General features: G+C 38.3%; 1 protein-coding gene across 2 annotated transcripts in view; it reads right to left on the reverse strand.

Moving 5' to 3' along the window:
* Nucleotides 1–7,315: 7,315 nt before the first annotated feature.
* Nucleotides 7,316–16,713, reverse strand: part of LOC145983855 (uncharacterized) — a 41,170-nt gene continuing 31,772 nt past the window's right edge. For both annotated transcript variants that reach the window (XM_083116912.1, XM_083116913.1), the window contains exons 7-8: nucleotides 15,108–15,507; nucleotides 7,316–11,677 (exon numbers count right to left, since the gene is read on the reverse strand). In XM_083116912.1, the coding sequence (XP_082973038.1) occupies nucleotides 9,459–11,677; nucleotides 15,108–15,507 (2,619 nt within the window). In that variant the 3' untranslated portion in view covers nucleotides 7,316–9,458. The remainder of the gene's footprint in view (nucleotides 11,678–15,107; nucleotides 15,508–16,713) is intronic.

The raw sequence follows: 16,713 nt of genomic DNA on the forward strand, positions 1-16,713 counted from the left end.
CATGCAGTATGCAGTTGAGTGCTACTAGTTTGAGATTCACCCAGGATGAGCTTTCAATCACATGCTTGATTCAATTACCATACATGAAAGGAAAAAAGAACACTGATCTCTTACACTTATCACAATTGTGAGGAATTTGAAGCCTTCAAAGGAAGATGTGGATTTACAAGTTACCTCAAAGCTTGGAAAATATGCCAATAGATGCACTAGTAGATGTAAAGTGTTTTATTCTTATAATCTAGAATATTATATAAGGGTCATTGCTGGATTAACATACAATTGGACTTCAACAGAAGACCGACATGGACATCTGCAAGAGGGGGGGGGGGGCAAGCCCACCCCCCTGGAAATCGAACAACTTGCTGTTCAGAAACTTGCATTTTCAATTAAATTTTGTGCTAGATATTTTTTATCAAGTAAATAATTTTTCATTCATCCCAATTGTCACATTAATCTAGAAAGATTAGAAATGAGAGAAATAGACAAACTTACAAAAATAATCGGTCTATATGCATTACCGTATTGTATGAGAAATATTTCTAAAACAGTGATATGTGAGCAATAGTTAATGTAAAAAAAACAAATGCAGTCAGCTATCATTCACGTTCAAACTCGCTGGCTATTATTGAAGAGCTGTGTGGTGGGGCACAATTGGTGAAATCTTCAAGCAACAAATGTCAGCTGTTGCTTGTGTGTTGCTCTGACTGGGCCATTTCCTTAATGGGCAAAACTGATTGCACAGATCCCAATCACCTTCTTGTCAAGCCCAGCCCTTCATATTCTCACATCAGGATCAAATGCTTTTGTTGTTAGGTTAGGCTTGTTACGTAAGTTTAGTTCTCTTAGCATAAATACACTGCAATTTTTGGCTGACGTCAGAAGGCAAAGGGAGGGTCTTGGCCAAAAAAGGTGTCAGGATTCAGTCGAAAAGTGAGATACACTCTTTCTCTGGTATAACTGATCACACGGAATTTCCTAAATACAATCCACCGTGTTGCCTTGGTCTATTGTTCTCGCATGAGTGATGAAGCTTTTGCTTTAGTCTGAAGGGGCCAATGCCACTTGTCATTTCAATGTGAATTCTCTCAGCCACTTATTACCTGTTGCTTCATTTTGAAATCTCCCTTACATTTCGTAAGGAAGTATTTCGAGTATGACTCCAACACAAAAAAATAAATATGCTCAGGTTGTGGCTGCAAATAATGTACTTCAGGTAAGCGGATTAGTGTTTGTGTTGTGACCCATTTTCATGCAGTTTCTGTCAATATGAAAGTGAATTTGGAGTTATTTTCAGTTGTGCAAATATGCTGTATATTGGAATTTCCATGTACATGAAACCAAAGATACGGAAGCAATTGCACTAGTCTTTGCTTGTGCTTTTTGGAGAATAACTCCTATTTTCCACATTTTATAATCCATCAGATTTACTAATTGGGTTAATCCCTCACCAAGGGAGGTTGTTTATGTGGTCCAAGAAAGAACAGCACTCTCACTGCTTCCCTATGCTACAGTTTCTGCAACTGTGGTGTGAGCCATTCCAATACAAAACCTACTTGTGGACGCCTTTGGAAAGCAACATTAAATCAGTACAGATACAGCAGAGAAATCAATTTGGAACCCATATAGAACCTTAATTACAGTGGACCAGAACCTTTTTTCTAGGTCAATTAAAATACAGTCCAAGTTCGGTATTGAAATAAAACAATATGCAACTTGAACCAAATTTAAAGTGTGCAAGAAAAAAGGTTCCAGTCTTGTTACAGATCCCAGTGGATTGAGTTGGTGTTTTAAGTCCACTTTATGAGCAGTAAGGCTAATCGGGACTGGACCTACAGTTTAAAGTGGGATGCGAACCACTATGTGTCTCCACCAGGTATTGAACCCAGGACCCCTTGATTAAAAGGCAACAATGCTACCATTGGGGAGGACCTTTAACCACCCTGTACCGGTGTGACTATGGAAAATTTGTATGAAGAAGGCCAAATGGGGAAATGACAAATGAAAATAACTTATTAAAAAATAGAAGGAATCCAAGATAATCAGTTCAACAAAAACACAAATGCATTGAGAAGTATAACTTCATAATACACAAATCTCCAAACTTCAAATCAATTAAAACAAGTCTGAAAGTTGCAGAATGACAAAGGGATAATGAATAGCCCCTAGGTCCTTTCTTGTGTCCTATGTAGCTCAAATTCAGAAAATATTTATATATTTGTGTGCCTTGGTTTTATATTCTATTCAATACCAAATTGATTTGTTTTATTTTACTTTGCCTTTATGCCAGTTCTGGCTACTTGCGAAAACGAGGATGAATGGTCATAAGATGAAAGAAACGAAGGGACATTCACAAACACATATGGACAGCACATAACACACATCCCATGAAGGATTATGGGTCATGGGTCCAGATGCCAAAGCCACGTAAGTCTGCTATGTGGAAGTGAGGTTGATATTTGGGTATCTTGTGAAAGAGTCATCCTTTACACCCCAAAGTGAATACCAAATTGAATTATAACTTACATGTCCCAATCATCAGTCTGGGAATATTTTGCAACTTCATAAATGACACCCAATAAGATATGTAGGTTGGTATCTAATAGCATAGAAAAGGAAACTAATGTGTAACACTTGATTATATGTTTTCCAGGAAGCTGTGGTAAAGAAAATTAAAATACAAGAAATTTTATCGTAACATGTTGCTTCATTATGACTGGAAGAGTTAAGTCTCTACTGTAGTATAAGTTAAAATCAAGTAAATTTTGAGTTCCACTGTATGGTAGTTGATTTTCCTTTTTTCTAATGCAAAAAATACTGAACAGAAGATCTAAAAAGGGAGGCCACACAATTAGACTTGTTGTTTTAAGTCCACTTTATGCACAGTAAGGCTAATCGGGACTGGACCTACAGTTTAAAGTGGGTTCTGAAACACTTGTGCCTCCACCAGGTATCGAACATGGGACCCCTTGATAAAAAAGCAACACTACAGTGCCTTGAATAATGTAGTGTGGAAAACGGACGGTTCTGGCCCCTCTGGCAGGTTCCACTCAGAAATGATACCGCTAGAGGTGCTGGTGTCGGTACAGGTGCATGGCATTCGTCTTCTTATAATGGAAGTAAATGGAGTTTTTGCTGCAACGTCTGATTCTTTTCCTTGTAACATTTCCTTGTATCAGAAAATTGTTATGATATTTGGAACAGTAGTCGCGAAAATATTTTAAAGAACATTCTCAACCATCAATCATGACCTGTCCTTGAGTTTTTTTATTAACAATATGGAAGAAAACTGATTGTTACTCGTAACTCGTAATATGACAATTGCCGCGGGAATTAGTATTGTGTATGCATTATCCTGAAAGGTTCATTAATATTGTCATTGTCACAAACATTATTTTTATTGAAATTCACACAGACAATACTCGTTTATTTTTCAAAGATCTATTTAACATCCACTCGCATGTTGTCTAACTTACCACCCAAAAACTCGCAAGCTTGAAATATGACACTTTTTGTTTCCAGCTTACTGGAAAAATGTAAACAACACGTTGGTTGAGTTATATTTTCACCATGTCTCGAAACTGTCGCCACTGTTTTGTGCCTGGTTGTTCTAGTGGATATCGTTCAAGTAAAGAAAAGGCTATTTGTATATTTAGTGTTCCCAAACAAAAAGATAAATTAGCAGAGTGGAAGTGAGCAATTCCCAGAGCTGACAAGGAACTCTGTGACACAGCTGGTGTTTGTGAATTGCATTTCGATGAACAATACATTATCAGAGATTTTGTTCATGTAATAAATGGTAAGGAGGTAAGGTTGCCAAGGGAGAGGATATTATTAACAAAGTATACAGTGCCTACGAAATTCCCAAATTTGCCAAATTATTTCACAAAAACTGTTCCTAGAAAGAGAAAATGCAGGGAAATGTGTGGACCAAGTGCAAAAAAGCCAAAGAACAGTTTGACATTTAGTATGCCGCGCGGTCTGATGAAAGTAAGCCCAGTATAAGCTTTGAGCGCGAAATTTGAATTCGTATACATAATGGAGAAAAATCATAATAACTCTGGCACTATGGGACCAATCTACTTCGGATAACTTTTGTTTTGCAGGTAATACATCGGTGCATGCAACCATGTAAAATTTGGATGCCCCAACCATGGGGTGGTTACGGGCGGGGGCTGCATTCCCTGAATTTCAATGAAAAAAACATAAAAATGTGGAGTTTGCACCCTCTTCTCCAGCTACTTTGGGGAGAAAACCGGAACTTTTGCTTTTTTTTTCAAAGAATGGACCTTCCGCAACAGAATGAAACTTGATTCATGTTCGTGGGTGCAATACAATTTGAATAATAAGGCAAAACGTAAAACTCTAGCGAATTTTAGCCAATTTGCATACTATTCATAAAATTGTTATATAACTGACACTATGGGACCAATCTACTTTGGATAACTTTTGTTTTGCAGCTAGAACATCAGTGCATGCAACCAAGTAAAATTTGGATGCCCCAACCACGGGGGGGGGGGGGTGTCTATGGGTGGGGAGTTGGAGTTTGCCCCCTCTTCTCCAGCTACTTTGGGGAGAAAACCCGAACTTTTGCTTTTTTTCATTCGCACTTGCATCTTGTGTAGCTACTGTCAATCTATTTCTTCCCTGTTGACTCGGCTCTTTGTGGAAATATGTCCTTGTGGAAATATGTCCGGAAGGAAACGATTAGCAAACGATTGTGCAACAATTGTGCGTTAGGGAAATCGATGAGCTGTTATATGATACGAACTGTTTTTCCTAACAGAGGAGGGAAGGAAGCTTTTGCTATTGTTTGTTTTGTCTCTACTTGTGGATAGACTCACGCTTCTGGTGCCTCTGACTATCGTCAAGCTTCATTGCATTTCTAACATAGAGGCGACAGAAAGTTGACACCGCCAAACCTCATCATATCCCCCCTCTCCTTGCCCCCCCCCTGCCACTACTTCAGCTGGATAACCAGGTCTAAACACAAAGAAGAATGTGTGCCTTATCAGTACTAAATCACAGCATTGGAAGCTTGGAGGAAAACAGCATCGTAAATACCAAGCATTCATTGTCTCTGTCAACTGACCAGCGAACACGTGAGCCCAAAACCCAAACACGTGACATATTCCGAGAAAGGAGGGGGGGGGATTTGGAATTTTCGTAAAACACGATTGCAGAACCTGTTTCCGACCGAACTGCCAGTGTTTCAACCTCAATATACAAATATAAGTGTGGCAAACCCTCGATAATTGTATCTAAAGCTGTTTGTTGCATATATGCAACCGCGGCTGCAAGGGACATACTTTTTTGTTGCACATATGCAACGGCAGAGGACTAAAGGTTAATGAAAGTTTGTCCATTCCCTCGCTTAAAGAAAACCTCACGGTACCCACAGAATTTTGGGGAAGGCATGTATTTGTACGCCACGAAACATTTTTTCTCCTTCATAACACTATTTCGATTTTATTAGCATACAAAAATAAACTTGTGTACACTATCCAACGTTTGACGTCCAGCCTCACATTGTGATGTTGCTGCTCATGTTGTGTTGCATATATAACGTTTTTCTGTGTAAATTAATGCCATTTCGTGACTGCAAATCACTCCACAAATATAACTGTTTCCATCAATTCACTTACCGTCTTTCAAGACAAACAAATCTACACAATATTTTCCAAAAACTAACTAAGCCGCATTACTTTCATAACAAAATTAGTACCTGTACGGATTGCACTGCCATCTATGTTGTCATCGTCTCAGAAACCAGTTTCTTGGGTCGTTTTCCACACTACGTTATTCAAGGTGCTGTAACTGCACCATCGGGGAGGCCCTAAGAGGCCCACAATTGAAAATTATTTCAATAAAAACAATTTCAAACACAAGTTCTCTTTCTTAATGAAAAAACTTAATCTTTCTTACATATGGAAAGACCTAGACTAAATACACACCACCATAAGAAATTAAACAACTCAAGATAATGAGCCTATACTATAGTTCCAAAAACTCTAGAATCTGTGGAAATATATTACATTCTGCATTCTAAAATATACACATCAAAATGTGAATATTTCGTTACTCTTCACTTATGTTTTGATCATAAGTTGCAAAAGTTTGCAATCATTTGTACTGGATATTGCATAGCAAATAAACTGGGGAAAACTTCTGAATACAATTAGATTAACCTGTACAAAAACTAAGCAAGCATGTGGAAGAGAATTTTCTACAAAGGAACAAGACTGAAAACAGAATTATTCATTCTAGATCCAAAAGGATTATAATTACACACAGCATACTCTTAGCATAAAACTTACAGGAAAAGTTGGTAGATTAACATATTCTCCACAAATTACAGGATTTTGTTACAAGTTTGTACTCTTAAAACCAACATAACTAAATTCAAGTTAGCTAGGAATCATCAAAACTTATATCTAAAATTACACTACAAACAGGAATTCTAACAAATTTAAATATAAATTGCCTGCGCTGCATGTAAGATGCTCCAATTCGATTATCTGGTTATCATCTTTGTAAATAAATAAATAAATAAATAAAATAAATAAAAGCTTATTTGAGAGATGCAACAAATATATCTTTACTCAATGCTATCCATGCTTCTGTATGAAGTGGAAGCCATTCTTTTTACACTGTCCCCGTTCTCTCCAAAATTAATGTGTACCTAATATTTATCAGCAGAGATAACAATTGTCCATTGTTTTAGCGAGGAAAGTGGAATGATTACGAATTTCACAAGCACATGCTGTCATTTGTGTCCGTGATAAAAATTATGTGAGTTAGGAGACATTAAACACTTAACACAAATAATAAGATATTATTCATATCTTTTGAGGTCTTGTCAAATGATCATGAAGTAGAAATACGGGCTCTTGAAGATGGCATTGGTACATCAGTGTAGCCAGAAAGAAGAGTAAGATGATGGGTGTTGATGTGAAGGTGCTTTTGCCAGTGTTTCCTGCATGTTAGGTGGTGGGTGAAGTTCAGTTTGTCAGGAAAGGGTGGGTGGCTACGTTGAGTCCCGGGAGTATAGTGGCATGCATCGCTGATATGTAGGCCGTTACCCATCACCTGCGGGAAAAGGTGTCTGTGCATGGGAGTAATACTTCCTGCAGGCAATGAGAAAAGGTCTACACATCAGCCATGCATGCCTCTGTATCCTCCCCCCCCCCCCCCCACACACACATTCCTGACCTTTGAAATTCACCCACCACCTAACATGCACTAAACACTGGCAAAAGCACCTTCACATCAACACCCATCATCTTACTCTTCTTTCTGGTTACACTGATGTACCGATGCCATCTTCAATAGCCTGTGTTTTTACTTTGTGATCATGTGGCAAGATCACAAAATATAGAAATAATTTCTCATTTGTGGTGTTTACTGTCTTACACCTCACATATTTTTGCTTATACACCTTTGTGGCACTCATTCTATTCCTGTGTGTGTGTGTGTGTGTGTAAAACGGCACCCAGGGACCACAGTAACCCACAGAGGATATCAGTGTTCTCCGGAATTTTTTTTTCATTGGCACACTATGAACCAATTCACTCACTCTCTAGCCTTCTTAAATCCGAAGGTTTATGGCTGCAGCAACACAAGCTTTCCATCTGTCCCTATCCTGGGAAGATCTATCGAATCTTTTCTATCCTTACTGATTTCCTTTAGGTCCATCTCAACGTTATCCCTCCAACTTCATCTTGGCCTCCCTACAGGTCTCTCAGGTTTCCCAACAAGAATCCTGTAAACTCCTCTCCCATTCATGCAACATGGCCTGCCCACCTAAGTCGTCTTGATTTAATTATTCTAATAATATCTGGACAGAAATACAAATTATGTAGTTCAAAATTATGTAACCTTCTCCACTCAACAGTCTCCTCATCTCTTTCATTTTCAACTTGCAGCATTGTGAATGTTCAAAAAAGCTCATTTTGCAACCTGTATGCTGGGCAACTCAACATAACATTTTATCGCATCTATGGAGTCTCTTCCTGTTGTGAAATTGCATGTGCAAGTGTTGCAAAAATGGGATACTACCAACCACACTGTGTGTTGTAAAACATTCTGAGGAACATGTCCAGTAACCCAATGGGAGTAGTAGGGTGAAATTAGGACCCAGGTCAATTCCCAGGGTGGCTGGTCTAAGGTGAGACTTTTCCGGCATTGTCCCCACATAAAGGGGCTTTGGGGCTGACCCAGCCTCAAATCACTGGGTACCTGGAGGCAACAGCAGCCAGAGCATGGTGCTGATCATATCACCTCCAAAATGAGGATGAACAAAAGTTCTACGAACAAACAAGAAGGGAAAGTAAAATAGCATATGTTCAAAATGTCCACCCTGCTTGGCAAGACATGTTTGAGCCCATCTTACTTGCAAATAAACGACACGTATGCTGAGAGATGAAATCCAACAGAACCAATTTTTAGGTGCACAAGAAAAATAACTAATAAAAAATATGCTTTTGGTTCTCTGTGATCTCCCCCACCCAGCAATTTCTGGTTCTGCCTATGGACATGCTTGAGCCAAGTGGTTGTTTTTTTCCCCCTCTATCTCAGTCTTCACTTTTGGGGAAGGGGGGCACGTTTCTTGTTTTCCCACAACTTTTTATATTGTTGGTTTACCTCCCATTGGATTACTGGATGTATTCCTCACTATGTTTTACAAAATGCAATGTGGTTGGTAGTAGGTCATTTTTCACAGAACGTGTCTCCCCTCTGCAACACTTGCATGTGCAATTTCACAACAGGAGGAGATGTCATAGATGTGATCAAATGTTACGTTGGGTGGCAAAAATGGACTTTTTAAAATATCCATAGTGCTGAAACTGTGTGCCAATGACAACAATGTTTCCGAGAAGAAAAGTTGTTTGTTTTTGATGTTCTGTATATGCTTCTGTGGTCTCTGAGCCTAATTTTAATGACACCCTGCATGTGTATGTGTGTGTGTGTGTGTGTGTGTAAACAAATAATAAAGAAATAGGAAACACTCAACCGACACTGGAAACTTTTTTCAAAAATTCGGCTGCAGCCAAAAAGTTTAAAACTTTTTCCAGTGTCTGGTGAGTTTTTCTATTTTCCTCTTATTTGTTAATTTAGCCCCTCTGACCTACCCTTGTTTCATCCACTATACATGTGTATATTACATGTGCAACATAATAATTGTATGGACATAAAATATTCCCATGATATAGTGCTTGTCTTTTAAATGAAAATCTAGTGAAATAAAATACATCTCTATATTATCCCTGAGGGCAATATATGTACATGTATAAAACTAATCACCAGTGGAAGCGATTACGGAAGGGGGCATGCAGTTGCCCCACATTTTGCCACTCTTACCACAGCACTATGACCTGTTAATGCTAAGCTTTGTCTACTAAGAAAAGTAAACTGCTCCCTCTCCCCCTGTTTTGGCACCCAATCACAACAGCTACTGCTAATCACTGTACTGGAAAACCATAAGTCAAAATACACATAGTGCCTATATCCATTATCATATTCCGGTGGGCTCTTTCAATGTCAGAATTTTCTTTCTCACCTTGAACTATTGTGCATGACCTCTTAGCTTCATATAGGTTACTGCAATGCAAGGGCTGACGTGAACATAAAGAAGGTTTTCCATGGATATGTCTTACAAACTTCCGATGTGAATGATATGAGTGACGAAGTCCCATGCGTCGCAACTCTTTACATTCATCAGAAAGAAGCATTTTTATCTCTTTAGGTAAAAGTTTATTCCCACCATCTGCACAGCTAGTATTTCCAGCCTCTGTAGTCTTGTTGGAATCAGCAACTGACACACTGAGTTCATCCTCCATCTCAATGTTCTTTACAAAAGTTTGTACTATGTTATTTTTACAAGAATTTTCTTTAAGTTTACTCGACTTTCCTTTAGAAACTTTCTTCACAACTTCAACACAATTACTATTTCTCAAAACTCTCGTTGTCGCATCCTTTATTTTTTCTAACCCTTTTGCTTTTAGCTCCTTACATTCATCCTTTAATATAAGTCGCAGGTCCTTTGGCAATTTATCCAATCTGTTGGCACCATTTTCATTTTTACTTGTTTCTTCAAAACTAACAGTTCTACATTTTGAAGTCTCAATGCTGGAAGATATTTTTATAGGAAGGAACTTCCGAGTTGTTTTAAACATACATAAATCGTCTAGTCCCTTGTATTTCAGACAGTGGTGATTTTGAGACATCTGTTTTCTCCTGTGTCTTGCAAAATTCACCATGTCCTCTGCCACAACATACATGTTCTCTATGTTTCTAGCATCGCTACTTGTTTTGGAATTCTCTTTCTTCATTAAAGCATCTATATTTTCTCTTCCCTTCATTGATGTTTCGTTGGAATCCATACATGAGAATTCCTTTCTCATTTCTTTAATAACTTCTTGCACATTATCAATAAAAGGCTCTTTTCTTTTTGACATGCACAATGGATCACTTGAATTAAAAACTTTGTTCTTGTCGGCCTTTAAACATATGCAAAGTTCTTCAGATGATGCAACATGACTTTTTATACTAACCCCACTATCCCACTGCTTTCCCTTTTTTCTCCAACTGTAGGTCTCGCAGTTCTTTATATCGTTCCATATATTTGTTTCTTGAAATGTCACTGTTGAAGCAGTTCTCTTCCTCATGTTTTGCACTTCATATTTTGAAGGAGACACACACAAATCAGGTACATCTGGCTTTGTAACAGAATAATTGAAATTATCCTGCATACATAACATACTTCTTGCATTCAAGTTAAAATATGAATTCTCATTCACACCTATGCTACTGTCTTTTTTATAGACATTAACACCAGAATTATTGGAAAATTTCTTTGTAGAACAGGCAAAAGTATTCTTTATTGGCTGTCTTTCATTTTGAGCATGTTGACCATGTGGACGTATCAAGTTCTTTCTCAAAGAACAGTGTTTACTGTCACTGGTCTTATTTTCTACAGCCAATTGTCCAGCACTCTGCAACCCACCTCTATTGCAATTAGTAACCAGAGAGAGTACATGTTTAGTTACATCTTGTGCACGAGAGTAATCATCACCTAATTTGCCATTGACCGCAAGATCCGCATTCTCTTGTGCACTATTGAAAGGAACGGGACCGTTCATTATATGCGGCCAATGGCTATGCCCGTTTTTTTGATGCAAAATATCATCAGAATCACTTCCACTGCAAACAGAGTCAACATCACTCGGCCCAATTATCACAAAATTTCTTATACAACCTTCTTCATCTTCCTCCTCCAACTCGCGCTTCTGCATTAGGTCAAACACTGCAGACTCGGCAGCTGCAAATTCTTTGAACTTCTTTACATCCATGTCGGAAGGAATTCTGAAAGACACTTCCTCTTCATCTGAAGAGCACAAATCAACTACAGGTATACCAAAGGAGTCACTCTTCTCTCTATCTACAGGTTTCAAGTAGTTTTTTCGAGGATGAATACTTGCCACAGCAGAATTCAAGCATGTCTTCTGCAGCACAGATGCACTATGTGGAAGCACTACTTCCGCTATGAACTCTACTTCTGAGTCCTCTTGGGAAGAACTTGGTTGGGTGTGGCATTCTATTTCTTCTGGAGTCATTTTTTGCAATAAAATTACAAGCCTTCTGCACCTCTTAAGTAGCTGGCGACTTCTCTTGTTTAATCCTAAAAGAATGAAAGAAAATAATTACTGCTGTGAGAATTAATGAGTCCGGAGAGAGTTACAAAACTCCAGGACAAGCAATTATGTGCATATGTCAGAAAATGTAAGAAATTGAGTAATACACAGGCCTGTGTCTTGTCCACTAAATACATCTGTTCAGCTGTGAAAGCCAAGTGCAGCTTGTGTGTTCTGTTTCATGCAATATTTAACAGGATGGAACCCAAACTACTGTGCAATGTACTGCCACAAGGAATGAAACCCAGGACCTCCCCATTAGTGTGTTTGATTCACAGAAACTATTAATTCAAAGGATGTGATAGTAATTATGATAAGTGTGACATCTGAAAAATTTTCAGCAGGAGAGGAGAATTTAGTGACTTCTAAAAATAATCACGTAGTGCACGAGCCATCATAAAAACTCCTAGATTTATAAAAGTTTATTGATTTTTACTGCTATATATGAGAGAGAGAGTGTAAATTTAATTTAAACTACCAACATGGAAGTCATAGCTAGACATAAGTAGTAGTTGCAAAAAAGCCAGTTTTTTTTTTTTTAATACAGTGAAATCGTAATTATACGTTTCACGATAGTGCTTTTTTTCTGGCAGTCCCTGCCAATTCCCTTAAGGTTGTGTACTATTAGGGGGAAGGTGGGTACCCGCAGATAGAGGGTAGCTGCGTATAGTATGTGTTTTCGTGAATTGCGATGAGATGGCAACACCTACTTATCACTGTGAGACTTCCCTCCACTAGAGATTACGTGGCGTTTCAGTTGAGTTGAATGTCGTCATAGGTGAGGTCACGCCAGTGCATTTTGTGTTTTCATTGAAGACTACAACCTACACAGATAACATTTACGAGTATCTGACAGCTCTCTTGGTAAGTCGAACTCTACTAGACAGTAACAGTTTACAAGGTATGATATATGTTTGTAAAATGCCGTATGACGTAACTCTGTAGTGACGTCATGTTAGGCTCGGAGTACGTTAAATGTGAAACGTGCATGGCAGATACCAACGGACAGGGCGAAAAGGGGTAGCCACGGACAATGCTGCATTTAGCCTATAGTTAGACTTACTACAGTAACAGTTCATTTTATGTCCCTTTCAGCCACTGAACATAAGAAAGATGCCAAAATTCAAAGGAAGAACTACAACCCGGGGTTCGTGGTCCGAGGATATCATGAAACTGGCAGTGGATCATGTATTACAGTCGAGAATGAGTGTAAGAGGAGCAGCAGAGTATTTTAGCGTGGCTAATAGTTCTATTCAACACAGACTGAAAAAAATCAAAAGTGGAAATGAATGTAATATGCGACCAAAACTCGGACAAGAAACTCCGCAAAAAGAGAAGAACGTGCAAGAAAAGGAAATCTCAAGAGGAGCGAAATTTAACAGCAAGCCCTTATAAGGTGGCATTGGAGCAGAAGATAGCAAGGAGGAATGGTAAGCCTGTGAACTGTTCCCCAATCTCGGCCCATCCAAACTACAAAAGAAGAAAGGAAAAAGCAGCACAACTCTACCAGTCACTCAGGTGGAGAAGACAGTATGCATTATTTGTTCAGAAACCTTCGAGGAAGACTGGATTCAATGTTGTCAATGTAAAGGCTGGAGTGGAGCCACTTGATATTTACTTTATTTGTGATGTTTGTGTAACCAATTAACGATGATTTTGCAACCTTTTTTTTGGTGTCCGGGGTTACCCACCACTTATTGTTCATGTAACAGAACAAGAACTATTTTCTAACCCATTGTTTGAGTTTGCATTTCAACTATTGATTCCAGCTTAGCAGTATATGTACAAATCATGTTCTATATCCGATAAATAGAAACAATTACGTTGATTTTGTTATCTCAGTTGCCACATACTGTGTTTCTTCCTTTAGTGTCAGTCACTACCCACCTCTCCCCTATATTTCAGTTACACAACTTTCAGATATGCGATTTTTCCAGTTATACGTTCAACGAGTTCAGTCCCAACAAGGAAAAGACTTCAGTTATACATTTTTAAAACTCTGCTTGCTGGAAAGAATGCTGCTCTTGGAGTTTAAGATTTCCATGATGATAACATCTGCCACCCATTCTCTTACAGGTTTTCTTATCAGTTGCAACCAGGGGACCAGACTCTACTTGGAATTCTATTTATGTTGCTTGCATCAGAAGGCAGGGAATGGGCAATGCACCCTTGAACCAGATTGGCCTATGCTAAGTAATCCTGCTTTTGTTCTTTGCATTATGTTGGGCAAGTCGTATCTGCACCTAAAGCAGATCGGAAACTGATATCTTTCAAGCTGTCAGACAAGTCACTGGCGCCACACTTCCCCGCCTGTCGTAAACATTACAAACAAGCTGAAGAAAGGGAGGGGGAGTATGGAGCAGCCTGAAAAGGGGGGTGGGGTTCCGCTGTGTCTTATCATCATCATATTTAAAGATGATACGGTTGTTGAAGACAGAGAAGTTGCAGAACTTTCTTCTTGTGCAAAACGAAATTACAGATAAACAAATTATTGAATACTGTGACTTATTTTTACCATGGTTCTGAAGAAAAGCACTTTGTTTCCCTTTTGTTACTATGGGATAAATTGAAGATAAAAGGCTATAACTGCACAACCACTGCATCTTTTTGAAAAATTTAAATTATTAATGTAAGAATTTTTGAAAATTTTAAATTCTTAATGTAAGAATGAACAAAAAGCAACATTTTAAGAAACATCTGACAATTAAGGGTCCAGGGGGGGAAATGGGGGCAAATTTCCATTTGCTGTAATTTCCATTTTTTCCCAAAGCTATGGAATGAGAATTACATATCCTAATATAGAGTGATCTTTTGTCATGCTTCCCTCAAGATTTGGTCCATCCAGCATTCATAGGGCTGACACTAGAAGCAAAATTCCTTAATTATGCAAAATTTCTGAATGCCATACTATCTTTCTTTCCCCAAAGTTGTGGCACCGATTAGGAGGAGGGTGAGGGGGGCAGTCGCCCCCCCAAATTTTTGCCACTTTTGCCCCCACACTATGCTAAACCTTATATACAAAGGAAATATACTGTCCTTATAACATTTTGCTATGTTGGAACCAAGAATATTAAATATAAAATATGGGAAAGCAATCCAGGAAAGAAAAATCATGGTTTCAACTGTGTTCTGCAAAATATATCACTATTGTGTGCTCTACATAATGACTAACCCTCCATCCACACACACAGAAAGATACCAGGCACTTCATGTGGGTCCCGTTGGTTGCAAGCCACAGTACTGCATGATTCCAATCACCTACTTCCAATTATACCAGTACATTTTGTACTATTTTGATTAAAAATTGTCACCCATTTGGATTGTGAGACATCAATTCTTTAACAAAAATGTTTTATGTTCATTAATACATTGACCATCTTTGACTTTCCAGCATTATTTTCAAAATGTTCACCTCACCTGTGGTAATATGAAGAAAACGATCTCTCCTTTCTCTCTTTGAGAAACAGTAGCTGTGGCTCCACGGTTCCTCCTTCTTTCTAGAATTCTGTTTCCATGATACAGGCCACACCTCATTGTGCATTCTCTCACTGAGAGTACCTCCAATACGAGGCTTTGGAGTAACAGGTTTGCAGTAGCGTTCATAACGATCTAAATGCAACTGAGGGGTGACTGTTATGCGTGACCTTTTCTGAAGCTCTTTGCCCATTGGTGAAGAAAAGGGTATGCCATGAAAACGAGTTAAACTTAGTCCAGGAAAATGTCTTCTCCTTTGAGAACTCGCAACATCTTTCTGAGGGGATGGTTCTTTGTTCTCAGAGTTTACAGATTGAAGAGCAAAATATTTCATGTACTGAGCCTATAATTAAAAAATAAATGATGCCATTACAAAAGAAAGTTACACTGTTAATACACATCATTTACGGACATCAAAAACAAAATTTGTAACACAGAATTCAAACACTTAGCCAATGTTCTGAAAACACTAGAATGTGATGAAAATTATCATCCAGTGAGTTTTGATATAAAAGAGTTGCATCAAAAGTTCCAACGGAAATGGCTCTGGATGCCCCTGGAAAATGGATGAGAAAAAAAGTGATAGTATGGAATATAATAAGATGGGTGGATGTATGCATAAATTACAATGGGTTTTGTTTTGGAGTATTGCTATTTCAAGAGGAAGGAGGATTAGCTGTGGGGAATACCTAACCATGTCTGTCAGTGAACATACACATACATTTGATAGAGAAGCAATTGAAACCTTGAAATATTAGGTGATTCTGTGTAAGAGATATGTAGATAATGTCAAGGAAACTACAGAAGAAATCTTTAGACAAGGGTCATGAAAGAAAAAGTACACAAAAGTGGAAATGAAGAATGGAAATATTATTTTCTTGCCCATCTTCAGTTTTGAGTTTTTGTTTCAAGTCCACTTTATGCAAAGATAGGCTAATCAGGACTGGATCTACAGTACAGAAGCCTCCACCATATCAAACCTGGGACCCCTTCATTACATGGTGATGACGTAATACCATGCCATCAGGGAGGCTCTTGGACACATCCATACAAATAAAAGGTTAAGAACTAAAGTATATCCACAAGGATTCTGAACACAATAAAAAAATATAGCATTTCAGATAATTTTGTGTGGACAGCAGCCAAGATTATTCAACAAGAAAACAAGCAATGAGAATAAAATGAAATGGATATTGGAGGTAGCAAAATACAATTGATGCAAAGTGGGAGAAATCATTTAAGCCATGAAATGAGAAGAAAATGCAAAATTCTTTACTTTAGGAAAAAGGGGAAAATGAGAAAATGACAAGGGCGTACAAAAAAGATGTGAAGTATGAGTGTGCACCTACCAGAAGGAGGACAGAGTAGCAGCTAGGAGACATCTATCAAAATTACAGACTGACAGCAGCCTTCAAGCCACCAAAGAGTGTTCAGAAATGGATTAACAAGTAGAGGATAGAAGGAAAGAAATAAATTAGCAATGGCAGGGATCTGTGAATTAGCATGTAGTGGATGGAAACAAAAATATGGGAGAATTATCAGAAAGAAT

This window comes from Lepisma saccharinum, chromosome 2 (genome assembly GCF_977018435.1).
Source record: "Lepisma saccharinum chromosome 2, izLepSacc3.1, whole genome shotgun sequence".
Taxonomy (NCBI): Eukaryota; Metazoa; Arthropoda; class Insecta; order Zygentoma; family Lepismatidae; genus Lepisma; species Lepisma saccharinum.